Here is a 24,111-nt window from a genome sequence, read left to right as displayed (position 1 = left end):
GGGTCAGGGTCCTCGCGGGGCCCCGTCCACTCCCAGGCCGGGGTCAGGGTCCTCGCGGCGCCCCGTCCACTCCCAGGCCGGGGTCAGGGTCCTCGCGGGGCCCCGTCCACTCCCAGGCCGGGGTCAGGGTCCTCGCGGGGGCCCGTCCACTCCCAGGCCGGGGTCCAGGCGGTGCATTTCCCCCTGGTGCCGGCAGGGGGAGCTGTGGGCAGTGCGCCCAGTGAGGCTCCGCCCTGCGCGTCGCCCGCTCCCGGCATGCTGTGCGGGTAAACAGACATGGCCGAGGAGGAAGACGCGCAGGACGCTGCTGGCGACATGGGCAACCACCTGCCGCTGCTGCCTGGTACCGTCGCGGCGGGGCGGGGGTCGCGGGCCGGAGCCCGGGGCGGGCCGGGGCAGCGGGCGGGGGCCGGCCTGGGCCTCGGAGGCGGCGTCGGAGCGGCTGCAGCGGTCCTCCGCTCCGGGCCGGGCCGCCGGCGTCCTGCTGCCCCTATGGAGGCTGCGGGGAGCTGGGGCCGGGGTCCGTCCTCCTGCGCGTGACCGCCGGGCGTCCTCCTGCCCCTTGGGAGGCTGCGGGGAGCTGGGGCCGGGGCGGGACTGGGGTCTGTCCTCCTGTGCTCCCTGCTGCGCACAGCCGCTGCTTGGCCGCGCCGGGTCCTTCCCCGCGAGCAGGCAAGGGCTGCAACCCTGGTTCGCCCAAGGGCGCAGGCCTCCGAGCCTGGGCTGCAGTCCGCGCTGGCCGGGTCAGCCTTGGGTCTGGGACGACTCGGGCCGTGCGTGTTTCCTCGGGGTTGCCAGGGCGCATCAGCTGTGTGCCCGGTTGGGTGCGGAGGGGGGACCCCAAGTCTGCCCAGGCAGATGGCCAGGAGGTGTGGAGTTGTTGGGCAGCGTGCCTCCCTGGCCAGTGGGGTTGGGGCTGCGGAACGTGGGATTTGTTTGCCCCTGGGCGTTGGCTGTCCCCTGCCCGCGGGGCCTCTGGCACAGTGCCCCCGGGCCTCGCTGGGGCTTTTCCGGAGCTTGGTCTGTGCGTCAGTGGCCGCAAAGAGGAGCCCTCTGTGAATGCCGAGGAAGCTGGGCCCCATCCCGGCCCCAGAAGCAGGAGTAGCTCGCTGGGGGGGGGGGGGGGGGGATGGGTTTTAATTGAATCCTGAGAATGCCACGGTGTGTCCAGCGAGTCTGAGGCTCTGAGGCGGCAGAGGGTTTCCTGTGTGAGGGTGCTGACCTCTGCAGTCAAGGCCTGAAGTGGATCTGGGTCATGCACACAACTCCTCGGCCCGCCAGAGCTCGGGCTGCACGCACAGGGTCGTTTCCTGCACCTGCTGGGGAGACCGTGGCGTGTCCCGTGGGGTTAGTGTCTCCAACAGAGGCTTAGGGCGAGGCTTAACGCTGAGTGTGAAGTCGGGGGCAGTTCTGGTCTGTGTGTTCTGTCGGGACCTGCTGGAGAGGCGCACCCCCAGGGCCGGAGGGCTGCTGTGCGATGACATTTGGGGCGTCTAAAAACGCAGGAGTTGTGGGGTCAATGGCAAGGTCAAGGATGCCCCTGCCGTTGGTCTGGGCGGCGTGTCGTGCCCTCCCCACCTCAAGTGCCCATGCATCGCAGCATGTCTGCGCCAGTGCCAGAGCCCCTCGGCAGGACCACCAAAAGTGCCCCTCATTTTTCCAAACACTCCTTGAATTTTGGCTGAGGGACAGAGCACCCAGCCCTCTCTAACTGGGAATGGTCTAGGACAGGAGCTGCCCACCAGGCGGCGGGGACGGGGCACCAGCTCGCCCTCTGACCGGGAACGGGAGCTGCCCCCCAGGCGGGGGGGACGGGGCACCAGCTCGCCCTCTGACCGGGAATGGGAGCTGCCCCCCAGGCGGCAGGGATGGGACAGGCTCCCTTGGGATGGCATCGCGCCTGACGTGAGCCCCCACAGCTCAGAAAGGGCTGTTAGAAAACTGTGCCAGGATTTCACAGTGGGTTTTGGTTTTGTTTTCTTCGGCAGTAAAGCAATTTTTCGTTTCTCCCGCGCTTCTTGAAGCACCTCCTGTTTGAGGCAGCTTGGTTATGTCTTTCTGGTCAGAGTTTAAACTGCAACAATGCCTTGGGCAACGTGTTCTTAAAGCAAGCTTTAAGTTTACAGTTAAATTCCTTAGGAAAATGCTGTATTTGAAATTACAACAGTTTTTCAATGTTAATGATTGGGCGATAGACATGGGTGCCGTTGCTGGGAAAATGGCAGGCAGTTCTTGGTGCTCTCGCTTCACTTCCCATTCCTGGTTGGCCTCTCTGGTTTTCCATTGCTTGCGTAAGAAGGCTCAGAGATGGAAATAGCCTCAGTTTCCATTTTTCAGAGGAGAAAACCAAGGCTTGATCAGGTGGAGTGAGTGTGTAAGGTTTCAACATAAGGAACTAGCAAGAAACAAGAGCAAATGTGGGAAGGAACTCTGAGCGTTGATGTAGGTGTGGGCCTGGCCGTTCCCGCTGGGGGCGGCTGTGCCTTGGGATTACACGCAATACGAGAGGGTGACGAGGGACTCTACAAGGGAGCAACTGGGCAGGGTGCCCCACTACCACCCCAGAGCATGGCAACAGCAAGGGGCAGCCAGCCCAGTGCAGCCCAGCGCAGCCTAGTGCAGCCCAGCGCAGCCCAGCCCAGCCCAGCGCATCCTAGCCCAGTGCAGCCCAGTGCAGCCCAGCGCAGCCCTGCAGCCTAGCCCAGCGCAGCCCAGCGCAGCCTAGCCCAGCGCAGCCCAGCGCAGCCCAGCGCAGCCCTGCAGCCTAGCCCAGCGCAGCCCAGCGCAGCCCAGCGCAGCCCTGCAGCCTAGCCCAGCGCAGCCCAGCGCAGCCCAGCGCAGCCCTGCAGCCTAGCCCAGCGCAGCCTAGCCCAGCCCAGCCCAGCCCAGCCCAGCCTGCAGGGAGACAGGAGCGCGGAGTGTCTTGGTGTCTTGAATGGGTCTTAGAACAGGGTGACGCGGAGGGGCAGAGGGACTGTGAGGGAAGCGGGTTAGTCACTGCTGCCCCCTAGCAGAGGGGGAGGGGAACGCTGTGCCCTCTACAGCGCTGGGATACACGTTGAACACTTTGAGCGTTGGAGTTGATGTAAACAGAGAAGATGGCTTGGCAGCGTGCAGCACGGACGGTCCCCAGTGCCACTGCTGCTCGGGAGGCGGTGGCCGGAACGGCTGGCCTGGACAGGAACCTCTCGGAAGAGGACACGGAGTGGACGCTTCTGTGTATCTTACTGTTTTCCTTGTCATGTTCTTCTGCAGCCGAGAGTGAGGACGAGGATGAAATGGAAGTGGAAGACCAGGATAGCAAAGAAGCCAAGAAACCAAACATCATCAACTTTGACACCAGTCTGCCGACGTCCCACGCGGTGAGTCATGGGCCTTGTGCAGCGACTGCACTGTGCCAAGTGTGCTCAGGGCCTTGCCGGGCAGAGCTGCAGGTGGGCACTGGGTGCATGGCTGGGCAAGCTTAGGGCCTCGCCGGGCCTCGCTGGAGCTACCTTGAGCCCAGCTGGCTGGTGAGCCGCTCGTCCGTGTGCTGTGTCTGTGGTTCCTGGCACAGCTCTCCTGGTGCTGGCGGGCACTTGGTGTGTCCCTCGCGCCAGGTGCGGTGGCCGCTGACCGCAGCATGCTGTGGTGCTGTGCAGTGTTTGCACTTGGAGAAGTTTCTTATTCATCGAAGCATTCTAAGTGAAAGAATGCTCTTGAGTTGGTGGGTGAGAAGCTTGGTGAAGGAGCAGGCATTCCACCCGTGTGAGGGGACACCAGGCTTGCTTAGGGACTCGGTTGTGCCTCTCGGCTGGAAGTCTGTGCATCTGGGGGTCTGAGTGCTCACCTGGCCCTGTGCCCCGCCCCACGCAGTACCTGGGCGCCGACATGGAGGAGTTCCACGGCCGGACACTGCATGATGACGACAGCTGCCAGGTGATCCCGGTGCTGCCGCAGGTGGCCATGATCCTCATCCCGGGCCAGACGCTGCCGCTGCAGCTCTCCCACCCGCCGGAAGTCAGCATGGTGCGCCACCTGATCCAGAAGGACCGCACCTTCGCCGTGCTCGCCTACAGGTGGGAGTGCGGGCTGCTGCGGGAGGCTCCATCACCGTGCGCCTACCGTGTGCAGCTCTGGAGCCCTTGGGTGGGAGGGCCTGGGCCTGTGGGCGTCAGGGTGTGTGCGCGTTGGGGTTCCATGCACATGTCTGACCGTCGGATGGGGTTTCTCGGTCAGTGGCCGGGGCCCATCGTTTCAGTTCTAATCGTAGTTGAAATAGCTGAGTATTCTCACGTGAGGGCGCTCTGCATGAAGGGGGCTGGCCCCAGGTGTGCCGAGTTGTACAAACACCGCTCAGTGGCAGGGCCGCCACGCAGGGCTCAGCTGCATGCAGGAGGGAAGCTTGTGACAGGACAGGAGTGGGGCTGCCCAGCGCAGCGGCCCTGCCCGAGCATCGCACACGGCGTGGGCTGCCCCGTGAGTGGAAGGGCTCCTTCCCCGAGCTCTGAGCATCGTCCCCGCTCAGAGGCAGTAGGGGCAGCTGGGCAGATTTTCAAGCCAGACGCTCAGAGCGCTCCGTTTCTTCGGTTTCCTCTGGCAGTAATGCGCAGGAAAGGGAGGCCCAGTTCGGAACTACAGCTGAGATCTACGCCTACCGAGAAGAGCGGGACTTTGGCATTGAGAGGGTGAAAGTGAAAGCCATCGGCAGACAAAGGTTCAAGGTCCTGGAGCTCCGGACTCAGTCGGACGGGTAAGAGGCAGCGCCGCCCCTGTGCGGCCTCCGTGCGCGCTCTGCCTGAGCCTGGCTCTGCTCACAGGGTGCTCTCCCTGTGCAGGGGTGCTGCCCCGCCCTGCACCTGACCTTGCAGGCACTGGGGCACTTCTGGTTCTGCTTTGGGGCGTGAGAACCCGAAGCAGTGGAGTCCAGAGCGAGGTGGGCGGGGCAGCTGGGCCCCCCACCTGTGGGCCTTGTACACTCTGGCCTCGTGGTCCACTTGGCGGGTGCACCCTGCGCCTCGTACAAGCCGTGCCCACTTAGTGTCTGTCTCAGGGTGAAGCTGCCCCCCGCCCAGTAGTGTGTGGGCGCAGTGCCTGCTCAGAAAGCACGGGCTGCCCTGGGCACTGGCACTCGGGTTTCCTTCCGATACTGGGGGAAGGGAGCGGACAGGTTCTCCGCCCAGCAGGATTCGCGTATGGAGGCTCCTGGCTGCAGGTCACGGTTGCTCCGGCTCCCAGCTGGCCCTGTGAGCTGGCTGCAGGTCACAGTTGCTCCGGCACCCAGCCGGCCCTGTGAGCTGGCTGCAGGTCACGGTTGCTCCGGCTCCCAGCCGGCCCTGTGAGCTGGGATCTGGCCTGTGGGCAGAGCAGAGGCTCAGGTAGTAGCTGAACACACAGGGCACAGAGAGGCGCATGAGCTGCGTGAGGGCAGGGATGTGTGCTGCGTGAGGGCAGGGATGTATGCTGTGTGCACATGGGATTCATCTGTCTGTTGAGTCATGGGCTGGTGTGGGTCCGCAGCTTTGTGCAGCTAGAGCGAGCCTGGGGGATGGGGGCCGAGGGACAGGCCGTGGGCTCGGCTTGCCACCCGGGGGCTTCTCCTCCTGGCTGCTGTTCCAGAACCTTCACTGTGCAAACCCCTGTGATCCTGGGCACCCCCCGCCCGAGAGCAGGGACAAGGGCCTGTCCTGCTCTTGGGCCGGAGTGGCAGAGCTCCCTGGCAACTGTTCCCACACTGGGTAGCTGTGGATTTTGCCTGCAGTTCCACTTTTTTAAAGGGTGTGTGTGTCTGTGTTACGGATATATTTATATATCTGAGAGAGATCTTCGATTCTCTGATTCACTCCCCCGACGGCCGCTTTGGGGAGGGCTGGTGCAGACAAACCAGGAGCAAGGAGCTGCTTGGCAGCTCCTGTCGGGGGGCAGGGCCCTAAGCACTGGGGGGTATCCTCCGGCCTTTTCCTAGGCTGTTAGGGAGCTGGCTTTGGAATGGAGCAGCCAGGACAGGAGCCAGTCTCGGCATGGCTTTACCTGCCACACCACAGCGCTAGACCTACAGTCTCATTTGTTTAGTTCCTGTCTGAATACTTGGACAGTTCTGAGTATTTGCCAGCACTGCGTTTCAGAAACAGCAAAACTGGCGTGGGGAGGAGTGTAACTCTCAGAGGCTTAAGAGTGGTGATTTTTATTGCGGAAAAGCCGCAGGAATACACAGCGCTGGTAAAGGATTTACTGTGGGCGAAGCCTCCCCAGGAATCTCAGGGCGAGGCCTCGGTGAGGAGCCTCCTGGCAGGCTGTCCTGCCCTCTGCCCCCGGGGCCAGCTTCGCCAGAAGGCGGATGAGCAAGAGTGCCCGGAGGCCCGGCTCTGCCTGGCCAGCAGGTCGGGGGACAGAGCATCAGGGGACCCCAGCTTCTGGCAGCTTGCCGGGATGGAGTGGCGTCGGGAACATACTCAGCGGCTTGCAGAGAGCTGCCGCTTCTGAACCTCTCCTGAGCTGTCTTGTCTGCTGCCTTCTAAAATACAAGGGAAAACTGACAGGCAAATACCGAAGGAGGCTAGCGCGTCACTGTAGGGAGCAGTGACTGTGGTCTGTGGTGTGCTGGAGGTGGGTGTCCCACCAGCAGCTGGCTGTGTCCCAAGCAGCTCTGTGTGCCATCCCTGTTTAGCTATGCTTTGTCACCGTGTCAGGATAGACACAGCGTCTGGAGGTGTATCTGCAGGCTGGAGGTGGCCCGAAGCAGGGTGCTGGGTGCTGGGCTGGCTGCCCAAGGCTGGGTGCTGGGTGCCTGAGGCCGAGTGCTGGGTGCCCGAGGCAGGGTGCTGGGTGCTGGGCTGGCTGCCCGAGGCTGGGTGCTGGGTGCCCGAGGCAGAGTGCTGGGTGCTGGGCTGGCTGCCCGAGGCTGGGTGCTGGGTGCCCGAGGCAGAGTGCTGGGTGCTGGGCTGGCTGCCCGGGGCAGGGTGCTGGGTGCTGAGCGGGCTGCCTGAGGCTGGGTGCTGGGCTGGCTGTCCGAGGCAAGGTGCTGGGTGCCTGAGGCTGGGTGCTGGGTGCCTGAGGCAGGGTGCTGGGTGCTGGGCTGGCTGCCCAAGGCTGGGTGTTGGGTGCTGGGTGCTGGGCGGGCTGCCCGAGGCAGGGTGCTGCGTGCAAGGACGTACTGCACATTGTCTGTATCCCACTGAGTCCTCAGGTCGCTGGGTGAGCCGTTCAGATTGCTTCAAGCTTCTGTACAGTGCTCTGTTTACCTGAAAAGACAGTTATCAAGTTCATGATCAGTGAAGAAAATTAGAGAATTTGTTTTACACATAGTAATGCAACCACAATTGAAACATACTAAATTTTGAAAAACTTCTTTTGGTCATAACAGACAACTTCACTAAAGGAAGCACTATGACACTAAATTTACACTAGATTAAACGTAGATATTTTCACACACATTTGGCTATTTCCATTTACTAAATGGGCAGAAACATCAGAATTTCTTTTTGTAACTTATTATGAATCCAGATGGTAGAGACAACAGTATTTCTCCTAGCGTTCCTACAGAGCCCAGCAGGCACAGCCTCTGCCTCAGCAGCCCTGAAATTCTCCTAGCTAGAGTGCCCAGCGGGCACGGCCTGCGCCTCAGCAGCCCTGGGGAGGTGACCACAGTCCAAGGGTATTTTGAGAATGACTGTACTGTGAGATGCCCATCAGTCTTTAAGTAAAGGAGGTAATGCATGTTCTGTTCCTTTATGTTCATGTTAAATGTTTGAGAAATAGAGAATGGTGCACGTGGACATGTGGGCTACGCAGGCTTATCTGGTTGGTTTTGACACATCTGTAAATGGGTTCCTGATTTTCTCTGCCTTCTTGTCCACCCCTGGCCTGGGCGGTGTCAGGTGTGTGTAGCATTGAAGATGGGTGCTGGGAGCACCTCCTTTCCTTTGGAACTGTCAGGGTGCACAGCAGATGTGGTCTGTGACTTTCCCATTTGGTGGTCGGTTCTAATCCCAGCAGCTCCCCTTCCCATCCAGCTCCCTGCTTGTGGCCTGGGAAAGCAGTCGAGGACGGCCCAAAGCCTTGGGACGCTGCACCCACGTGGGAGACCTGGAAGAAGCTCCTGGATTGGCTTGGTTCAGTTCAGCTCTGGCCATTGTGCCCACTTGGGGAGTGAATCAACAGATGGAAGATCTTCCTCTTTGTCTCTCCTCCTTTCTGTATATCTGACTTTCTATTTAAAGTGAATAAATCTTAAAAAACAAAAAAAACCCCTCCTTGTTTAGAAACTTGTGGTTTGAGTGAGTTGATGTTGAAAATGAACCCATGCCTGGTTCATTCTTTTAGAATCCAGCAAGCTAAAGTGCAGATTCTGCCCGAGTGTGTGCTGCCGTCCACCATGTCCGCCGTGCAGCTGGAGTCCCTCAGCAGGTGCCAGATGTTCCCTTCCAAGCCCGTCTCGTGGGAAGACCAGTGTTCATACAAGTGGTGGCAGAAGTACCAGAAGGTGAGAAACTCGTTCCTTATGTCTCTTCCAAAGGCGAAGTCGGCTTGCCTTTCCCCTGTGCTCTGGAGGCTGCTGCTGGCAGCGAGTGGCGGGGGCTGCCTGGGCACGGCTTTGCTGCCAGTTGACCGAGTCCTGCGGCGTCACTGCAGTGCTGTGGGACTTGGAAGACGTGCTTGGCACTGTCCCCCCCAGGTCCCGGGGGGGCATCACTCATGTGGCCCCGAGAGACCCCAGAGGCCTTGGGGCTTGCTGTGGATGCTGGGCTGTTTCCTTCAGGCTAAGCCATGCTCTCTCTTAGGGTCCACGCTCTTGGGCCGTTCCCTGCTGCTTTCCCACGTCCTTAGCAGGGAGCTGGGCCAAGTGGAGCAGTCAGGACAGCAGTCTGCCTGTAGGGGCACACGTTGCAGAAGCCACAACACCAGCCCTTGCTGTTGTCGTGTACTCATAGAGATACATTTGTCACAGGCTGCTATGTCAGCGTGCCAGCTCCAGAGAGTGGTTCTGGGCTTCGTGGGGTCATGTGGCACCTGGTAGTGGTCTGGCCCTGCTTTACAGGCCCTGCGGCTCCTGTCACTGGCACGTGCGAGGTGTGTATTTCACTCTCCAGGCTTCTCAGGAGGTGTGCAGTTTGTCACACTTCTCCCTCACGAAGGTTGGGTGTACAAATGCTTTCCCATTTAGAAATCCTTGAGAGGTCTGAGTCCCTCCTGCAGATCCTGTAATTCAAGGAAGACTTTATCTAAAGTTTGGTTTTGGTGTGATTGGCTACGTGCTTCTGTGGTTGCAGCATCGTGGTCACCTTGCATCCTGAAGGTTCCCTCTGCAGCCGGGCTGTCTCGGAGCTGCAGAGGGACTTTGTCCTGCCGTCTGGTCTGGGGCGTGTTGGGATGCTCAGCCCTCAGCCCCTCTTTGTACAGAACTGCCAGAGGGCACCCGGAGGCCGCCAAGGTTTGGGATCCAGCAAAGGGCGTAGGGAGTGTGAGTGTGTTCATCCTAGGGGTCTGTCAGATGTGCGTTAACAAGGTCCTGTTGACTAAGTGTGTAGTTCTCAGGTGTGAGTAGGAGTGCTTGCCGGGGAACTGCAGGCACTCCACCAGCTGTCCTGTAGAGACCACCTGGAGGCCGTCTTGCCCCTCCAGAGGTGACCTGAATCCCTGCGGTCCCCGGGAGGGTGCTGCCTTGAGGCCTGGCGTTGCCACCCTCAGCTGGACTCAGTGACGGAGTTTGTCTGGAGAGATCGTAGCTCAGCTTAGCCTCCCTCCCCACATGTGGCTTGGCAGTCCCGTGGCAAGGTGAGGCAGTGCATGGGTGTCCAAAGACCAGGGGGTGGACAGGCTGGCCGATCTTGCAAGGCAGTGGAGGTGCCACCATGCTCTCAGCAGGAGTCCTTTTAGGGTGCAGGGTGTCTAGGTTAATGGTGGCATTCTATGTACACATTTTTGACATTGCTACCAAAGACCACACATACCATGACATGCCATGATGTACTGCAAGCTTGCAGCAGAGTGTGTGTAATGCTGTGTCCTAACAGCTGGCCCAGAGAGGATCCCATCCGTCCAATGGTGAGGTAACTGCACTGCTTTAATAGGAAGCTCCGCCAACCCACTTCTGCCTGGAGATGTTCCTTACTGTGATTCCAACCGTGAACTGTGTCTGCGTCTTTGGCTGGCAGTGCTTTCTCCGTTAACTGGGCTAGCTATGGTGATCAGAATGGAAGGAGTGTGAGAGACAGAGAGTTCACTGCACAGGGCTGAAACCAGAGCTGGGAGCTCACTCTGGGGACTCGACCTCTTGAGGCCTCACTGCAGCCTCCAGGGCATCTGCATGAGCAGCAAGCTGGGGTGAGGCCACGTGTGACATGGCGCCTTAATCACTTGGTTCAAAGCTACCCTGATATAGAGTCCTCATTCCTGGGCGGTCAGCCTGGTCCAGGTGTGGTCGGTCCTCATCCTGGTCTGTGTGTAGTCACCCGAGTATAGTCTGTTGTGGTGTGTGTGCACATCCTCATGTGGGTGTGTGTAGTGAGCCTGTTGTGCGTGTGTATCCTCGTTCCCGTGTAGAGATCCGGCTGCTCATTCATTCAGTCCTGCTGCGTGTAAAGTGATCTTGAATCTGTCCGTTCTGTTGCATGTGTGGCAGTCTTGTACTCCGTGTAGATCCTCACCCGAGTAGTCAGCCCAGTGCATGGGCAGTAATCCTGCTGCGAGTGTCTTGTGTCGTTGGTCCTGGTCTGTGTGCAGTTGGTCCTGGTCTGTGTGTGTAGTTGGTCCTGGTCTGTGTGTGTAGTTGGTCCTGGTCTGTGTGTGTAGTTGGTCCTGGTCTGTGTGTGTAGTTGGTCCTGGTGTCTGTGTGTGTCGTTGGTCCTGGTCTGTGTGTGTAGTTGGTCCTGGTCTGTGTGCAGTTGGTCCTGGTCTGTGTGTGTAGTTGGTCCTGGTCTGTGTGTGTAGTTGGTCCTGGTCTGTGTGTGTAGTTGGTCCTGGTCTGTGTGTGTAGTTGGTCCTGGTCTGTGTGTGTAGTTGGTCCTGGTGTCTGTGTGTGTAGTTGGTCCTGGTCTGTGTGTAGTTGGTCCTGGTCTGTGTGTGTCGTTGGTCCTGGTCTGTGTGCAGTTGGTCCTGGTCTGTGTGTGTAGTTGGTCCTGGTCTGTGTGCAGTTGGTCCTGGTCTGTGTGTGTAGTTGGTCCTGGTCTGTGTGCAGTTGGTCCTGGTCTGTGTGTGTAGTTGGTCCTGGTCTGTGTGTGTAGTTGGTCCTGGTCTGTGTGTGTAGTTGGTCCTGGTCTGTGTGTGTAGTTGGTCCTGGTGTCTGTGTGTAGTTGGTCCTGGTCTGTGTGTAGTTGGTCCTGGTGTCTGTGTGTGTAGTTGGTCCTGGTCTGTGTGTAGTTGGTCCTGGTCTGTGTGTGTCGTTGGTCCTGGTCTGTGTGTGTCGTTGGTCCTGGTCTGTGTGTGTAGTTGGTCCTGGTCTGTGTGTGTCGTTGGTCCTGGTCTGTGTGTGTAGTTGGTCCTGGTCTGTGTGTGTAGTTGGTCCTGGTCTGTGTGTGTAGTTGGTCCTGGTCTGTGTGTGTAGTTGGTCCTGGTGTCTGTGTGTAGTTGGTCCTGGTCTGTGTGTGTAGTTGGTCCTGGTCTGTGTGTGTCGTTGGTCCTGGTCTGTGTGTAGTTGGTCCTGGTCTGTGTGTGTAGTTGGTCCTGGTCTGTGTGCAGTTGGTCCTGGTCTGTGTGTCGTTGGTCCTGGTCTGTGTGTAGGCGGTTGGTCCTGGTCTGTGTGTGTCGTTGGTCCTGGTCTGTGTGTGTCGTTGGTCCTGGTCTGTGTGTCGTTGGTCCTGGTCTGTGTGTAGTTGGTCCTGGTCTGTGTGCAGTTGGTCCTGGTCTGTGTGTAGTTGGTCCTGGTGTTTGTGTGTCGTTGGTCCATGTCTGTGTGTAGTTGGTCCTGGTCTGTGTGTGTCGTTGGTCCTGGTCTGTGTGTGTCGTTGGTCCTGGTCTGTGTGTGTCGTTGGTCCTGGTCTGTGTGTGTAGTTGGTCCTGGTCTGTGTGTGTAGTTGGTCCTGGTCTGTGTGTAGTTGGTCCTGGTCTGTGTGTGTCGTTGGTCCTGGTCTGTGTGTAGTTGGTCCTGGTCTGTGTGTGTCGTTGGTCCTGGTCTGTGTGTCGTTGGTCCTGGTCTGTGTGTAGGCGGTTGGTCCTGGTCTGTGTGTTGTTGATTTTTGTGCTATGTAGTTGATGCTAGTGCAAATCCTTCTAAGCTTTTCCCAAATAATCCCCATTGTACCATTACTGCTCTGGGTAAGTTTTACATCTCAGGTGGCACCTTTATCATTTGCAGCACAATTTATTTTTCTTCTGTGTTGTTTTGCTATTTGTTTACAAAGCATGTTATTAACAAGCTGTGATTTTTGTAAACAAAAATGTGGCCAGAGGTCATCTTCACATGACTGCCTTTGCACGGCGGTTTTCACGAGCAGCATTGGTGAGCTTTCCCTCAGAACTGAATTTCTCTCCAGAATAATTTTGGTGTCCATGGAGGAGTTTGTTGAAGGGTCATCTACAGGTGTCGCCATCTGTGGGTCAAGTCTCATCGTAGCATCACCATCTGAGCTTACGTCCAGCAGTGGCCAGCGGGTTGAGGCTCATCTTAATGTCATGAGTGGATTATTATAGCTGTGACCTGCAGCTCTGTGTCAATCCCGGTGTCCTCGTCTGAGTCTGTGATATAACCCTCCGTAGCACCTGCTGATTTAGGTGGAGTGGTCTGCAGGTCGCAGATCAGCTTGGTCCCCGAGTGGTTTGGGGTGAAAATGGCCAGCCTATGGCAGATGCTGTGTCCCTGGGTTAGTTCATGAGTAGAGCTCTGCAGGTCTCATTCTTGGTGTCTGTGTCTGAGTTTGTTAAGCAGATGTTGGTCTGAACACAACAGATGTTGGTCTGAACACAAAGTCGGACTTGGACTTGGGCACACTCCAGTGGCTTTGTGGCAGTGCTTGTGGGAGCTGGTGCATCTGTCGTGGTACAGTACCCCACGCATGCCAAGGCTCTGTCAGTGTCGGGATCAGTGAGGTGAAGAATCTTGGAGGCGGAACCCAAGACACTAGACTGCAGCAGGTGCAGTACCTGGCTCGGTGTTGGGCCCTCCTGACGCGGCACGCCGCACCCTTGCCTCCCTGCGTTTGGCACATCAGTTGTCTGTGGAGAGCCTGTTTGACATCTCCTCATCAATGCAGAGATGCCAGGTAGAACTGCAGCTCCGACAGTTCTGCTGCCAGGGGGTCGTGCTAAGGATGTCCAAGCTGCAGTTTTGCTGCATTTCTGGCCCTTGGCAATCTCAGTTGCTGAGCCCCAGGGCGGAGGACTGCGTCCCTGTCGCTTTCCTTCCGGGGGAATCCCTGGTGCACCTGACCCTGGCTGGGACCGGCTGGACCCCAGTGCCCGTGATGCCGAGGGTTTTAGGTCCGCCTCGGGTACTGGAAGGTCGCTGCGTCACCCACGTGTCACTCTGCTTCCACGGAGCAGTTCCTGAACTTGCTGAACAAGCAGCTCCAAGTTGTTTACCTCTGCTGCTGGCTCCAGGCACCGCCCTGTGGGCAGAGTAGCATTTCCTCTCTTCCCTGCCCACTCCCTGCCCCGGCGGAGCCCTCCCACTCCCCGTCTGTCTCCCAGTGCCTTCGATGGGCTTTCCCTCCCAGGGTTGTGCTGTCTCCCATGTGGTAGCAGCACCCTGCTAGTTGGGCCCTGGTCTCTCTAGTTGGTCCTGTGTCTGACCCATCACAGGTGCCACTCGCATGTGCACCCTCAGGGAGCCGGAGCCCCGAGTGGCATTGTAGCCACTGTGCCAGATGCCTGCCCCTGCACGTTGGTTCTTAGGAAACGGGATTTGGGATTATGGTTTAAATACCATCACAATGAATGGATGCATTTGGTAACTGACAGCAGTATTCAGTCTTGCCAAGAAGTAGGACCGGAAATGCCACAGGAATTGAAGTATAGGTCACCTTTTGGTGTGGCTCGGGTGCTCTGTTCAGACCCAAGCCTGGGATGGCTCTTTAGTGGGAACACTTCCGTCAGAACACCTGTGCTGGGCTTGGTTCTGCGGTGGTACAGTGGACTGACTGCTGACGGTCTGTTCCAGGAAGGTGTTTACTCTGGGGTCTGCGTCAAGAGCCCGCCAGCACTTGAACAATCCCCGTGCGCCCCTCCGGGTCCAGCTGCAGCTCAGTCTTGGACAGGAGTTTGAACGTAAAAGCCCTTAAGGCACATTGAGCACAGATCTGACCATTGGCGCAGGTCTCCAGCTTGGACACAGTTCCTCGGAGCACCCGGCACAGCACCCCCATCCCATCCTGCGGCTCCCTTGACACCGTCCTGTTAACATGCAGGGCTGCTGGAATACAGATGCTACTGTGGTGGCCTGCAGTGCCCAGCATGGCAACAGGCTGGGCCACAGGGTGCGTTCCGCACGGAGATGTGTCCCCACATCCCTTGCGGGAGATGTGGCAGGGCTGTACTGGAATCTGCCAGCTGACAGGACGTAGAAGTACCATTGTCAGACTTGAGCGTCCGTCGTGGTGTTCTGTACTTTGGCAGTCCTCCTCCTAAGTTAGAAGGTGCTTTTCTCAGCCATTTCCCACTGTTTCTCTTTCAGAGAAAGTTTCACTGTGCCAACCTGACCTCGTGGCCCCGCTGGCTGTACTCCCTGTACGACGCTGTGAGTAGCTCTCCTTGAACCGTGTGGTCACACAGGGCACAGCTGCCCAGAAAACAGCGCTGCTATCAGAACCAATGCCCGTGGTTCTGCAGCGTCAGGAAGCGCCAGGGTTTTTGTGCATGTGAACTTGAGCGAGGTCGGGGGCAGCCCCATGTCGGTGGTTCAGCCTTGGTTTTCTGAACAGATGCACCCTATGCTCTCCCCTTCGCCGGCGACTCATAGCGTCCCTGGCGTTCCTCTTGGTGTGTGGGGCAGAGGGTTCTGAGTTCATGGGGCACACAGCTCACCCAAACTGACCAGATGGGCATGTATCTGCCAGGTGGACGGGGGTGTGGGGCTGGCTGCCGCTGAAGGCTGACCAGAGTAGGACTGAAGCTGAGAGTTGTGTTAACTGCTGCGGCTTCTTTTAAACCAGGAAACCCTCATGGACAGAATCAAGAAGCAGCTCCGGGAGTGGGATGACAACCTAAGGAGTGACGCTCTTCCTTCCAACCCCATAGGTAGGAGCACGCTGCATCCCCATGCCAAATCATTCCTCACACTGTGAAAATTAAACACGCTCTAAGTTTGCACAGACCCTGTGCCTTAGGCGCCCTTAAAAGCGGGGGGCCCTGGTCCTTGGCTTAAACCTATGTCTGTTTAGAGGGTCCTTTCTGTTCTCTTGGGAAGTGCGTGATGTATCAAGGTTATGGGAAAGTGTGACCTGCGCTGGGTGCAGTTCTGCACAGGGCTTCCCTCCCTGCACTGCAGGGGCCCTGAACAGGCCTGCGCTCCGACACTTCCCGGCTCCTGTCTGAAACGTGCCATGTCCTGCAGACTTCTCTTACAGAGTAGCTGCATGTCTTCCTATTGACGATGCTCTGAGGATTCAGCTCCTCAAGATCGGCAGTGCTATCCAACGACTGCGCTGTGAACTCGACATCATGAATAAAGTGAGTGACGGGTGGCGCTGACGGGGGCGGGGGGAAGCAGCCCTGCTCCCGGGGGCCCACGGCAGTGGCCTGCAGCCTTTTCCGCCCCATGTTTTAGACGTGGGGCTTCTGGCGGCAAGGTGCAGGGAAGCCAGTGGCTTTGTCTCTAAACACGCTGCTTCCCAGCGCCTTGTCCCGGGCGGTCCGCCAGCAGGATGAGGGCGGGGCGCGTGTGGCGGAGATCCCGAGTCACAGGGATAACGTTCTCTTTCCAGTGTACCTCACTTTGCTGTAAACAATGTCAAGAAACAGAAATAACGACCAAAAACGAAATATTCAGGTAAGCAATTTTAGTAATTTCTGAGTGTGTGCAACAAGTCATGAGTCTAACTGAGCCTCGGGCAGTGGCAGCACCAGCGGGTGACACGTGGAGACTCCGTAGGAAATGAGCAGTGAGATGTTGCAGTGTCTGTCACTGGCTTGACCCGCCAGGCGCTCCCTTCCCCGGGGACCACTGCAAGGAGGGGCCCTCTGTTTTTAGGACGGCAGGAAAACCTCGTGTTCCAGTAGATTGAACAAACACGGCTACCGGCAGACTCCTGTTCTCATACACTTATCTCTGGGTTCTTGCAGTCTGTCCCTGTGCGGGCCGATGGCCGCCTACGTGAACCCCCACGGATACGTCCACGAGACACTCACCGTGTACAAGGCCTGCAACTTGAACCTGATTGGCCGGCCCTCTACAGAGCACAGCTGGTTTCCTGGGTAATAGCATGCGTTTGCCTCTTTAACCTTGTTATTTTAGATTAATTGGGCACAAAAACAAAGTCCTAAGCAAAGTTGCCACAATAATGAAAGATGAAGTGAACATCCCCTATATTCAGTGGGGTGTCAGCCGGCAGTGCCTGAGAGCTAGGGAGAGGAATGACAGAGCTAGGGAGAGGAATGACAGAGCTAGGGAGAGGAATGACAGAGCTAGGGAGAGGAATGACAGAGCTAGGGAGGGAAACAGAGGGTCAGGCACAGGTGCATACCTGCCTGTCCACCTGCCCAGCAGTGGGGTGTTAGGCACTGCCGGCTGAGAGCTAGGGAGAGGAATGACAGAGCTAGGGAGGGAAACGTAGGGTCAGGCCTGGTGCATGCCTGCCTGTCCACCTGCCCAGCAGTGGGGTGTCAGGCACTGCCGGCTGAGAGCTAGGGAGAGGAATGACAGAGCTAGGGAGGGAAACAGAGGGTCAGGCCTGGTGCATGCCTGCCTGTCCACCTGCCCAGCAGTGGGGTGTCAGGCACTGCCGGCTGAGAGCTAGGGAGAGGAATGACAGAGCTAGGGAGGGAAACAGAGGGTCAGGCAAGGTGCATGCCTGCCTGTCCACCTGCCCAGCAGTGGAGTGTCAGCCGGCAGTGCCTGAGAGCTAGGGAGAGGAATGACAGAGCTAGGGAGGGAAACAGAGGGTCAGGCCTGGTGCATGCCTGCCTGTCCACCTGCCCAGCAGTGGGGTGTCAGCCGGCAGTGCCTGAGAGCTAGGGAGAGGAATGACAGAGCTAGGGAGGGAAACAGAGGGTCAGGCAAGGTGCATACCTGCCTGTCCACCTGCCCAGCAGTGGGGTGTCAGGCACTGCCGGCTGAGAGCTAGGGAGAGGAATGACAGAGCTAGGGAGGGAAACGTAGGGTCAGGCCTGGTGCATGCCTGCCTGTCCACCTGCCCAGCATTGGGGTGTCAGCCGGCAGTGCCTGAGAGCTAGGGAGAGGAATGACAGAGCTAGTGAGGGAAACAGAGGGTCAGGACAGATGCATGCCTGCCTGTCCACCTGCCCAGCAGTAGGTTGTTAGGTACTGCCGGCTGAGAGCTAGGGAGAGGAATGACAGAGCTAGGGAGGGAAACAGAGGGTCAGGAAAGATGCATGCCTGCCTGTCCACCTGCCCAGCAGTGGGGTGTTAGGCACTGCCGGCTGAGAGCTAGGGAGAGGAATGACAGAGCTAGGGAGGGAAACATAGGGTCAGGCCTGGTGCATGCCTGCCTGTCCACCTGCCCAGCAGTGGGGTGTCAGGCACTGCCGGCTGAGAGCTAGGGAGAGGAATGACAGAGCTAGGGAGGGAAACAGAGGGTCAGGCAAGGTGCATGCCTGCCTGTCCACCTGCCCAGCAGTGGGGTGTCAGCCGGCAGTGCCTGAGAGCTAGGGAGAGGAATGACAGAGCTAGGGAGGGAAACAGAGGGTCAGGCACAAGTGCATACCTGCCTGTCCACCTGCCCAGCAGTGGGGTGTTAGGCACTGCCGGCTGAGAGCTAGGGAGGGAAACAGAGGGTCAGGACAGATGCATGCCTGCCTGTCCACCTGCCCAGCAGTAGGTTGTTAGGTACTGCCGGCTGAGAGCTAGGGAGAGGAATGACAGAGCTAGGGAGGGAAACAGAGGGTCAGGCCTGGTGCATGCCTGCCTGTCCACCTGCCCAGCAGTGGGGTGTCAGCCGGCAGTGCCTGAGAGCTAGGGAGAGGAATGACAGAGCTAGGGAGGGAAACAGAGGGTCAGGCCTGGTGCATGCCTGCCTGTCCACCTGCCCAGCAGTGGGGTGTCAGGCACTGCCGGCTGAGAGCTAGGGAGAGGAATGACAGAGCTAGGGAGGGAAACAGAGGGTCAGGCAAGGTGCATGCCTGCCTGTCCACCTGCCCAGCAGTGGGGTGTCAGGCACTGCCGGCTGAGAGCTAGGGAGAGGAATGACAGAGCTAGGGAGGGAAACGTAGGGTCAGGCCTGGTGCATGCCTGCCTGTCCACCTGCCCAGCATTGGGGTGTCAGCCGGCAGTGCCTGAGAGCTAGGGAGAGGAATGACAGAGCTAGTGAGGGAAACAGAGGGTCAGGACAGATGCATGCCTGCCTGTCCACCTGCCCAGCAGTAGGTTGTTAGGTACTGCCGGCTGAGAGCTAGGGAGAGGAATGACAGAGCTAGGGAGGGAAACAGAGGGTCAGGCAAGGTGCATGCCTGCCTGTCCACCTGCCCAGCAGTGGGGTGTTAGGCACTGCCGGCTGAGAGCTAGCGAGAGGAATGACAGAGCTAGGGAGGGAAACAGAGGGTCAGGCACAGGTGCATACCTGCCTGTCCACCTGCCCAGCAGTGGGGTGTTAGGCACTACCGGCTGAGAGCTAGGGAGAGGAATGACAGAGCTAGTGAGGGAAACATAGGGTCAGGCCTGGTGCATGCCTGCCTGTCCACCTGCCCAGCAGTGGGGTGTCAGCCGGCAGTGCCTGAGAGCTAGGGAGAGGAATGACAGAGCTAGGGAGGGAAACAGAGGGTCAGGCAAGGTGCATGCCTGCCTGTCCACCTGCCCAGCAGTGGGGTGTCAGCCGGCAGTGCCTGAGAGCTAGGGAGAGGAATGACAGAGCTAGGGAGGGAAACAGAGGGTCAGGACAGATGCATGCCTGCCTGTCCACCTGCCCAGCAGTGGGGTGTCAGGCACTGCCGGCTGAGAGCTAGGGAGAGGAATGACAGAGCTAGGGAGGGAAACAGAGGGTCAGGCAAGGTGCATGCCTGCCTGTCCACCTGCCCAGCAGTGGGGTGTCAGGCACTGCCGGCTGAGAGCTAGGGAGAGGAATGACAGAGCTAGGGAGGGAAACGTAGGGTCAGGCCTGGTGCATGCCTGCCTGTCCACCTGCCCAGCATTGGGGTGTCAGCCGGCAGTGCCTGAGAGCTAGGGAGAGGAATGACAGAGCTAGTGAGGGAAACAGAGGGTCAGGACAGATGCATGCCTGCCTGTCCACCTGCCCAGCAGTAGGTTGTTAGGTACTGCCGGCTGAGAGCTAGGGAGAGGAATGACAGAGCTAGGGAGGGAAACAGAGGGTCAGGACAGATGCATGCCTGCCTGTCCACCTGCCCAGCAGTGGGGTGTTAGGCACTGCCGGCTGAGAGCTAGGGAGGGAAACAGAGGGTCAGGACAGATGCATGCCTGCCTGTCCACCTGCCCAGCAGTAGGTTGTTAGGTACTGCCGGCTGAGAGCTAGGGAGAGGAATGACAGAGCTAGGGAGGGAAACAGAAGGTCAGGACAGATGCATGCCTGCCTGTCCACCTGCCCAGCAGTGGGGTGTCAGCCGGCAGTGCCTGAGAGCTAGGGAGAGGAATGACAGAGCTAGGGAGGGAAACAGAGGGTCAGGCAAGGTGCATGCCTGCCTGTCCACCTGCCCAGCAGTGGGGTGTCAGCCGGCAGTGCCTGAGAGCTAGGGAGAGGAATGACAGAGCTAGGGAGGGAAACGTAGGGTCAGGCCTGGTGCATGCCTGCCTGTCCACCTGCCCAGCAGTGGGGTGTCAGCCGGCAGTGCCTGAGAGCTAGGGAGAGGAATGACAGAGCTAGGGAGGGAAACAGAGGGTCAGGCACAGGTGCATACCTGCCTGTCCACCTGCCCAGCAGTGGGGTGTTAGGCACTGCCGGCTGAGAGCTAGGGAGGGAAACAGAGGGTCAGGACAGATGCATGCCTGCCTGTCCACCTGCCCAGCAGTAGGTTGTTAGGTACTGCCGGCTGAGAGCTAGGGAGAGGAATGACAGAGCTAGGGAGGGAAACGTAGGGTCAGGCCTGGTGCATGCCTGCCTGTCCACCTGCCCAGCAGTGGGGTGTCAGCCGGCAGTGCCTGAGAGCTAGGGAGAGGAATGACAGAGCTACGGAGGGAAACAGAGGGTCAGGCCTGGTGCATGCCTGCCTGTCCACCTGCCCAGCAGTGGGGTGTTAGGCACTACCGGCTGAGAACTAGGGAGGGAAACAGAGGGTCAGGACAGATGCATGCCTGCCTGTCCACCTGCCCAGCAGTGGGGTGTCAGCCGGCAGTGCCTGAGAGCTAGGGAGAGGAATGACAGAGCTAGGGAGGGAAACAGAGGGTCAGGCAAGGTGCATGCCTGCCTGTCCACCTGCCCAGCAGTGGGGTGTCAGCCGGCAGTGCCTGAGAGCTAGGGAGAGGAATGACAGAGCTAGGGAGGGAAACGTAGGGTCAGGCCTGGTGCATGCCTGCCTGTCCACCTGCCCAGCAGTGGGGTGTCAGCCGGCAGTGCCTGAGAGCTAGGGAGAGGAATGACAGAGCTAGGGAGGGAAACGTAGGGTCTGACACAGGTGCATACCTGCCTGTCCACCTGCCCAGCAGTGGGGTGTTAGGCACTACCGGCTGAGAACTAGGGAGGGAAAAAGAGGGTCAGGACAGATGCATGCCTGCCTGTCCACCTGCCCAGCAGTAGGTTGTTAGGTACTGCCGGCTGAGAGCTAGGGAGAGGAATGACAGAGCTAGGGAGGGAAACGTAGGGTCAGGCCTGGTGCATGCCTGCCTGTCCACCTGCCCAGCAGTGGGGTGTCAGCCGGCAGTGCCTGAGAGCTAGGGAGAGGAATGACAGAGCTACGGAGGGAAACAGAGGGTCAGGCCTGGTGCATGCCTGCCTGTCCACCTGCCCAGCAGTGGGGTGTTAGGCACTACCGGCTGAGAACTAGGGAGGGAAACAGAGGGTCAGGACAGATGCATGCCTGCCTGTCCACCTGCCCAGCAGTAGGTTGTTAGGCACTGCCGGCTGAGAGCTAGGGAGAGGAATGACAGAGCTAGGGAGGGAAACAGAGGGTCAGGACAGATGCATGCCTGCCTGTCCACCTGCCCAGCAGTGGGGTGTCAGCCGGCAGTGCCTGAGAGCTAGGGAGAGGAATGACAGAGCTAGGGAGGGAAACAGAGGGTCAGGCACAGGTGCATACCTGCCTGTCCACCTGCCCAGCAGTGGGGTGTTAGGCACTGCCGGCTGAGAGCTAGGGAGAGGAATGACAGAGCTAGGGAGGGAAACGTAGGGTCAGGCCTGGTGCATGCTGCCTGTCCACCTGCCCAGCATTGGGGTGTCAGCCGGCAGTGCCTGAGAGCTAGGGAGAGGAATGACAGAGCTAGGGAGGGAAACATAGGGTCAGGCCTGGTGCATGCCTGCCTGTCCACCTGCCCAGCAGTGGGGTGTCAGGCACTGCCGGCTGAGAGCTAGGGAGAGGAATGACAGAGCTAGGGAGGGAAACAGAGGGTCAGGCAAGGTGCATGCCTGCCTGTCCACCTGCCCAGCAGTGGGGTGTCAGCCGGCAGTGCCTGAGAGCTAGGGAGAGGAATGACAGAGCTAGGGAGGGAAACGTAGGGTCAGGCCTGGTGCATGCCTGCCTGTCCACCTGCCCAGCAGTGGGGTGTCAGCCGGCAGTGCCTGAGAGCTAGGGAGAGGAATGACAGAGCTAGGGAGGGAAACAGAGGGTCAGGCACAGGTGCATACCTGCCTGTCCACCTGCCCAGCAGTGGGGTGTCAGGCACTGCCGGCTGAGAGCTAGGGAGGGAAACAGAGGGTCAGGACAGATGCATGCCTGCCTGTCCACCTGCCCAGCAGTAGGTTGTTAGGTACTGCCGGCTGAGAGCTAGGGAGAGGAATGACAGAGCTAGGGAGGGAAACAGAGGGTCAGGACAGATGCATGCCTGCCTGTCCACCTGCCCAGCAGTGGGGTGTTAGGCACTGCCAGCTGAGAGCTAGGGAGAGGAATGACAGAGCTAGGGAGGGAAACAGAGGGTCAGGCAAGGTGCATGCCTGCCTGTCCACCTGCCCAGCAGTGGAGTGTCAGCCGGCAGTGCCTGAGAGCTAGGGAGAGGAATGACAGAGCTAGGGAGGGAAACGTAGGGTCAGGCCTGGTGCATGCCTGCCTGTCCACCTGCCCAGCAGTGGGGTGTCAGCCGGCAGTGCCTGAGAGCTAGGGAGAGGAATGACAGAGCTAGGGAGGGAAACAGAGGGTCAGGCCTGGTGCATACCTGCCTGTCCACCTGCCCAGCAGTGGGGTGTCAGGCACTGCCGGCTGAGAGCTAGGGAGGGAAACAGAGGGTCAGGACAGATGCATGCCTGCCTGTCCACCTGCCCAGCAGTAGGTTGTTAGGTACTGCCGGCTGAGAGCTAGGGAGAGGAATGACAGAGCTAGGGAGGGAAACAGAGGGTCAGGACAGATGCATGCTTGCCTGTCCACCTGCCCAGCAGTGGGGTGTCAGCCGGCAGTGCCTGAGAGCTAGGGAGAGGAATGACAGAGCTAGGGAGGGAAACAGAGGGTCAGGCCTGGTGCATGCCTGCCTGTCCACCTGCCCAGCAGTGGGGTGTCAGCCGGCAGTGCCTGAGAGCTAGGGAGAGGAATGACAGAGCTAGTGAGGGAAACAGAGGGTCAGGACAGATGCATGCCTGCCTGTCCACCTGCCCAGCAGTAGGTTGTTAGGTACTGCCGGCTGAGAGCTAGGGAGAGGAATGACAGAGCTAGGGAGGGAAACAGAGGGTCAGGACAGATGCATGCCTGCCTGTCCACCTGCCCAGCAGTGGGGTGTTAGGCACTGCCGGCTGAGAGCTAGGGAGAGGAATGACAGAGCTAGGGAGGGAAACAGAGGGTCAGGCACAGGTGCATACCTGCCTGTCCACCTGCCCAGCAGTGGGGTGTTAGGCACTGCCGGCTGAGATCTAGGGAGAGGAATGACAGAGCTAGGGAGGGAAACGTAGGGTCAGGCCTGGTGCATGCTGCCTGTCCACCTGCCCAGCATTGGGGTGTCAGCCGGCAGTGCCTGAGAGCTAGGGAGAGGAATGACAGAGCTAGGGAGGGAAACAGAGGGTCAGGCCTGGTGCATGCCTGCCTGTCCAGCTGCCCAGCAGTGGGGTGTCAGGCACTGCCGGCTGAGAGCTAGGGAGAGGAATGACAGAGCTGGGGAGGGAAACAGAGGGTCAGGCAAGGTGCATGCCTGCCTGTCCACCTGCCCAGCAGTGGAGTGTCAGCCGGCAGTGCCTGAGAGCTAGGGAGAGGAATGACAGAGCTAGGGAGGGAAACGTAGGGTCAGGCCTGGTGCATGCCTGCCTGTCCACCTGCCCAGCAGTGGGGTGTTAGGCACTGCCGGCTGAGAGCTAGGGAGAGGAATGACAGAGCTAGGGAGGGAAACAGAGGGTCAGGCACAGGTGCATACCTGCCTGTCCACCTGCCCAGCAGTGGGGTGTCAGGCACTGCCGGCTGAGAGCTAGGGAGGGAAACAGAGGGTCAGGACAGATGCATGCCTGCCTGTCCACCTGCCCAGCAGTAGGTTGTTAGGCACTGCCGGCTGAGAGCTAGGGAGAGGAATGACAGAGCTAGGGAGGGAAACAGAGGGTCAGGACAGATGCATGCTTGCCTGTCCACCTGCCCAGCAGTGGGGTGTCAGCCGGCAGTGCCTGAGAGCTAGGGAGAGGAATGACAGAGCTAGGGAGGGAAACAGAGGGTCAGGCCTGGTGCATGCCTGCCTGTCCACCTGCCCAGCAGTGGGGTGTCAGCCGGCAGTGCCTGAGAGCTAGGGAGAGGAATGACAGAGCTAGTAGGGAAACAGAGGGTCAGGACAGATGCATGCCTGCCTGTCCACCTGCCCAGCAGTAGGTTGTTAGGTACTGCCGGCTGAGAGCTAGGGAGAGGAATGACAGAGCTAGGGAGGGAAACAGAGGGTCAGGCACAGGTGCATACCTGCCTGTCCACCTGCCCAGCAGTGGGGTGTCAGGCACTGCCGGCTGAGAGCTAGGGAGGGAAACAGAGGGT

The 24,111-nt window shown here is 59.1% G+C and overlaps 1 protein-coding gene across 1 annotated transcript in view; it reads left to right on the top strand.

Annotated features, from left to right (window-relative positions):
- Positions 1–270: 270 nt before the first annotated feature.
- The window catches only part of CRBN (cereblon), a 35,699-nt gene continuing 11,858 nt past the window's right edge, over positions 271–24,111 (top strand). The window contains exons 1-10 of the mRNA XM_040995095.1: positions 271–343; positions 3,256–3,362; positions 3,856–4,058; positions 4,583–4,732; positions 8,302–8,461; positions 14,585–14,647; positions 15,063–15,147; positions 15,464–15,579; positions 15,834–15,898; positions 16,192–16,323. Coding sequence (XP_040851029.1) covers positions 277–343; positions 3,256–3,362; positions 3,856–4,058; positions 4,583–4,732; positions 8,302–8,461; positions 14,585–14,647; positions 15,063–15,147; positions 15,464–15,579; positions 15,834–15,898; positions 16,192–16,323 — 1,148 coding nt within the window. The 5' untranslated portion in view covers positions 271–276. The remainder of the gene's footprint in view (positions 344–3,255; positions 3,363–3,855; positions 4,059–4,582; positions 4,733–8,301; positions 8,462–14,584; positions 14,648–15,062; positions 15,148–15,463; positions 15,580–15,833; positions 15,899–16,191; positions 16,324–24,111) is intronic.

This window comes from Ochotona curzoniae, unplaced genomic scaffold, assembly GCF_017591425.1.
Source record: "Ochotona curzoniae isolate NIBS_2020 unplaced genomic scaffold, NIBS_Ocur_1.0 contig_908, whole genome shotgun sequence".
In the NCBI taxonomy this organism is placed as follows: Eukaryota; Metazoa; Chordata; class Mammalia; order Lagomorpha; family Ochotonidae; genus Ochotona; species Ochotona curzoniae.
Note: the sequence above shows the minus strand (reverse complement) of the source record. Positions and strands in the feature narration are given on the sequence as shown.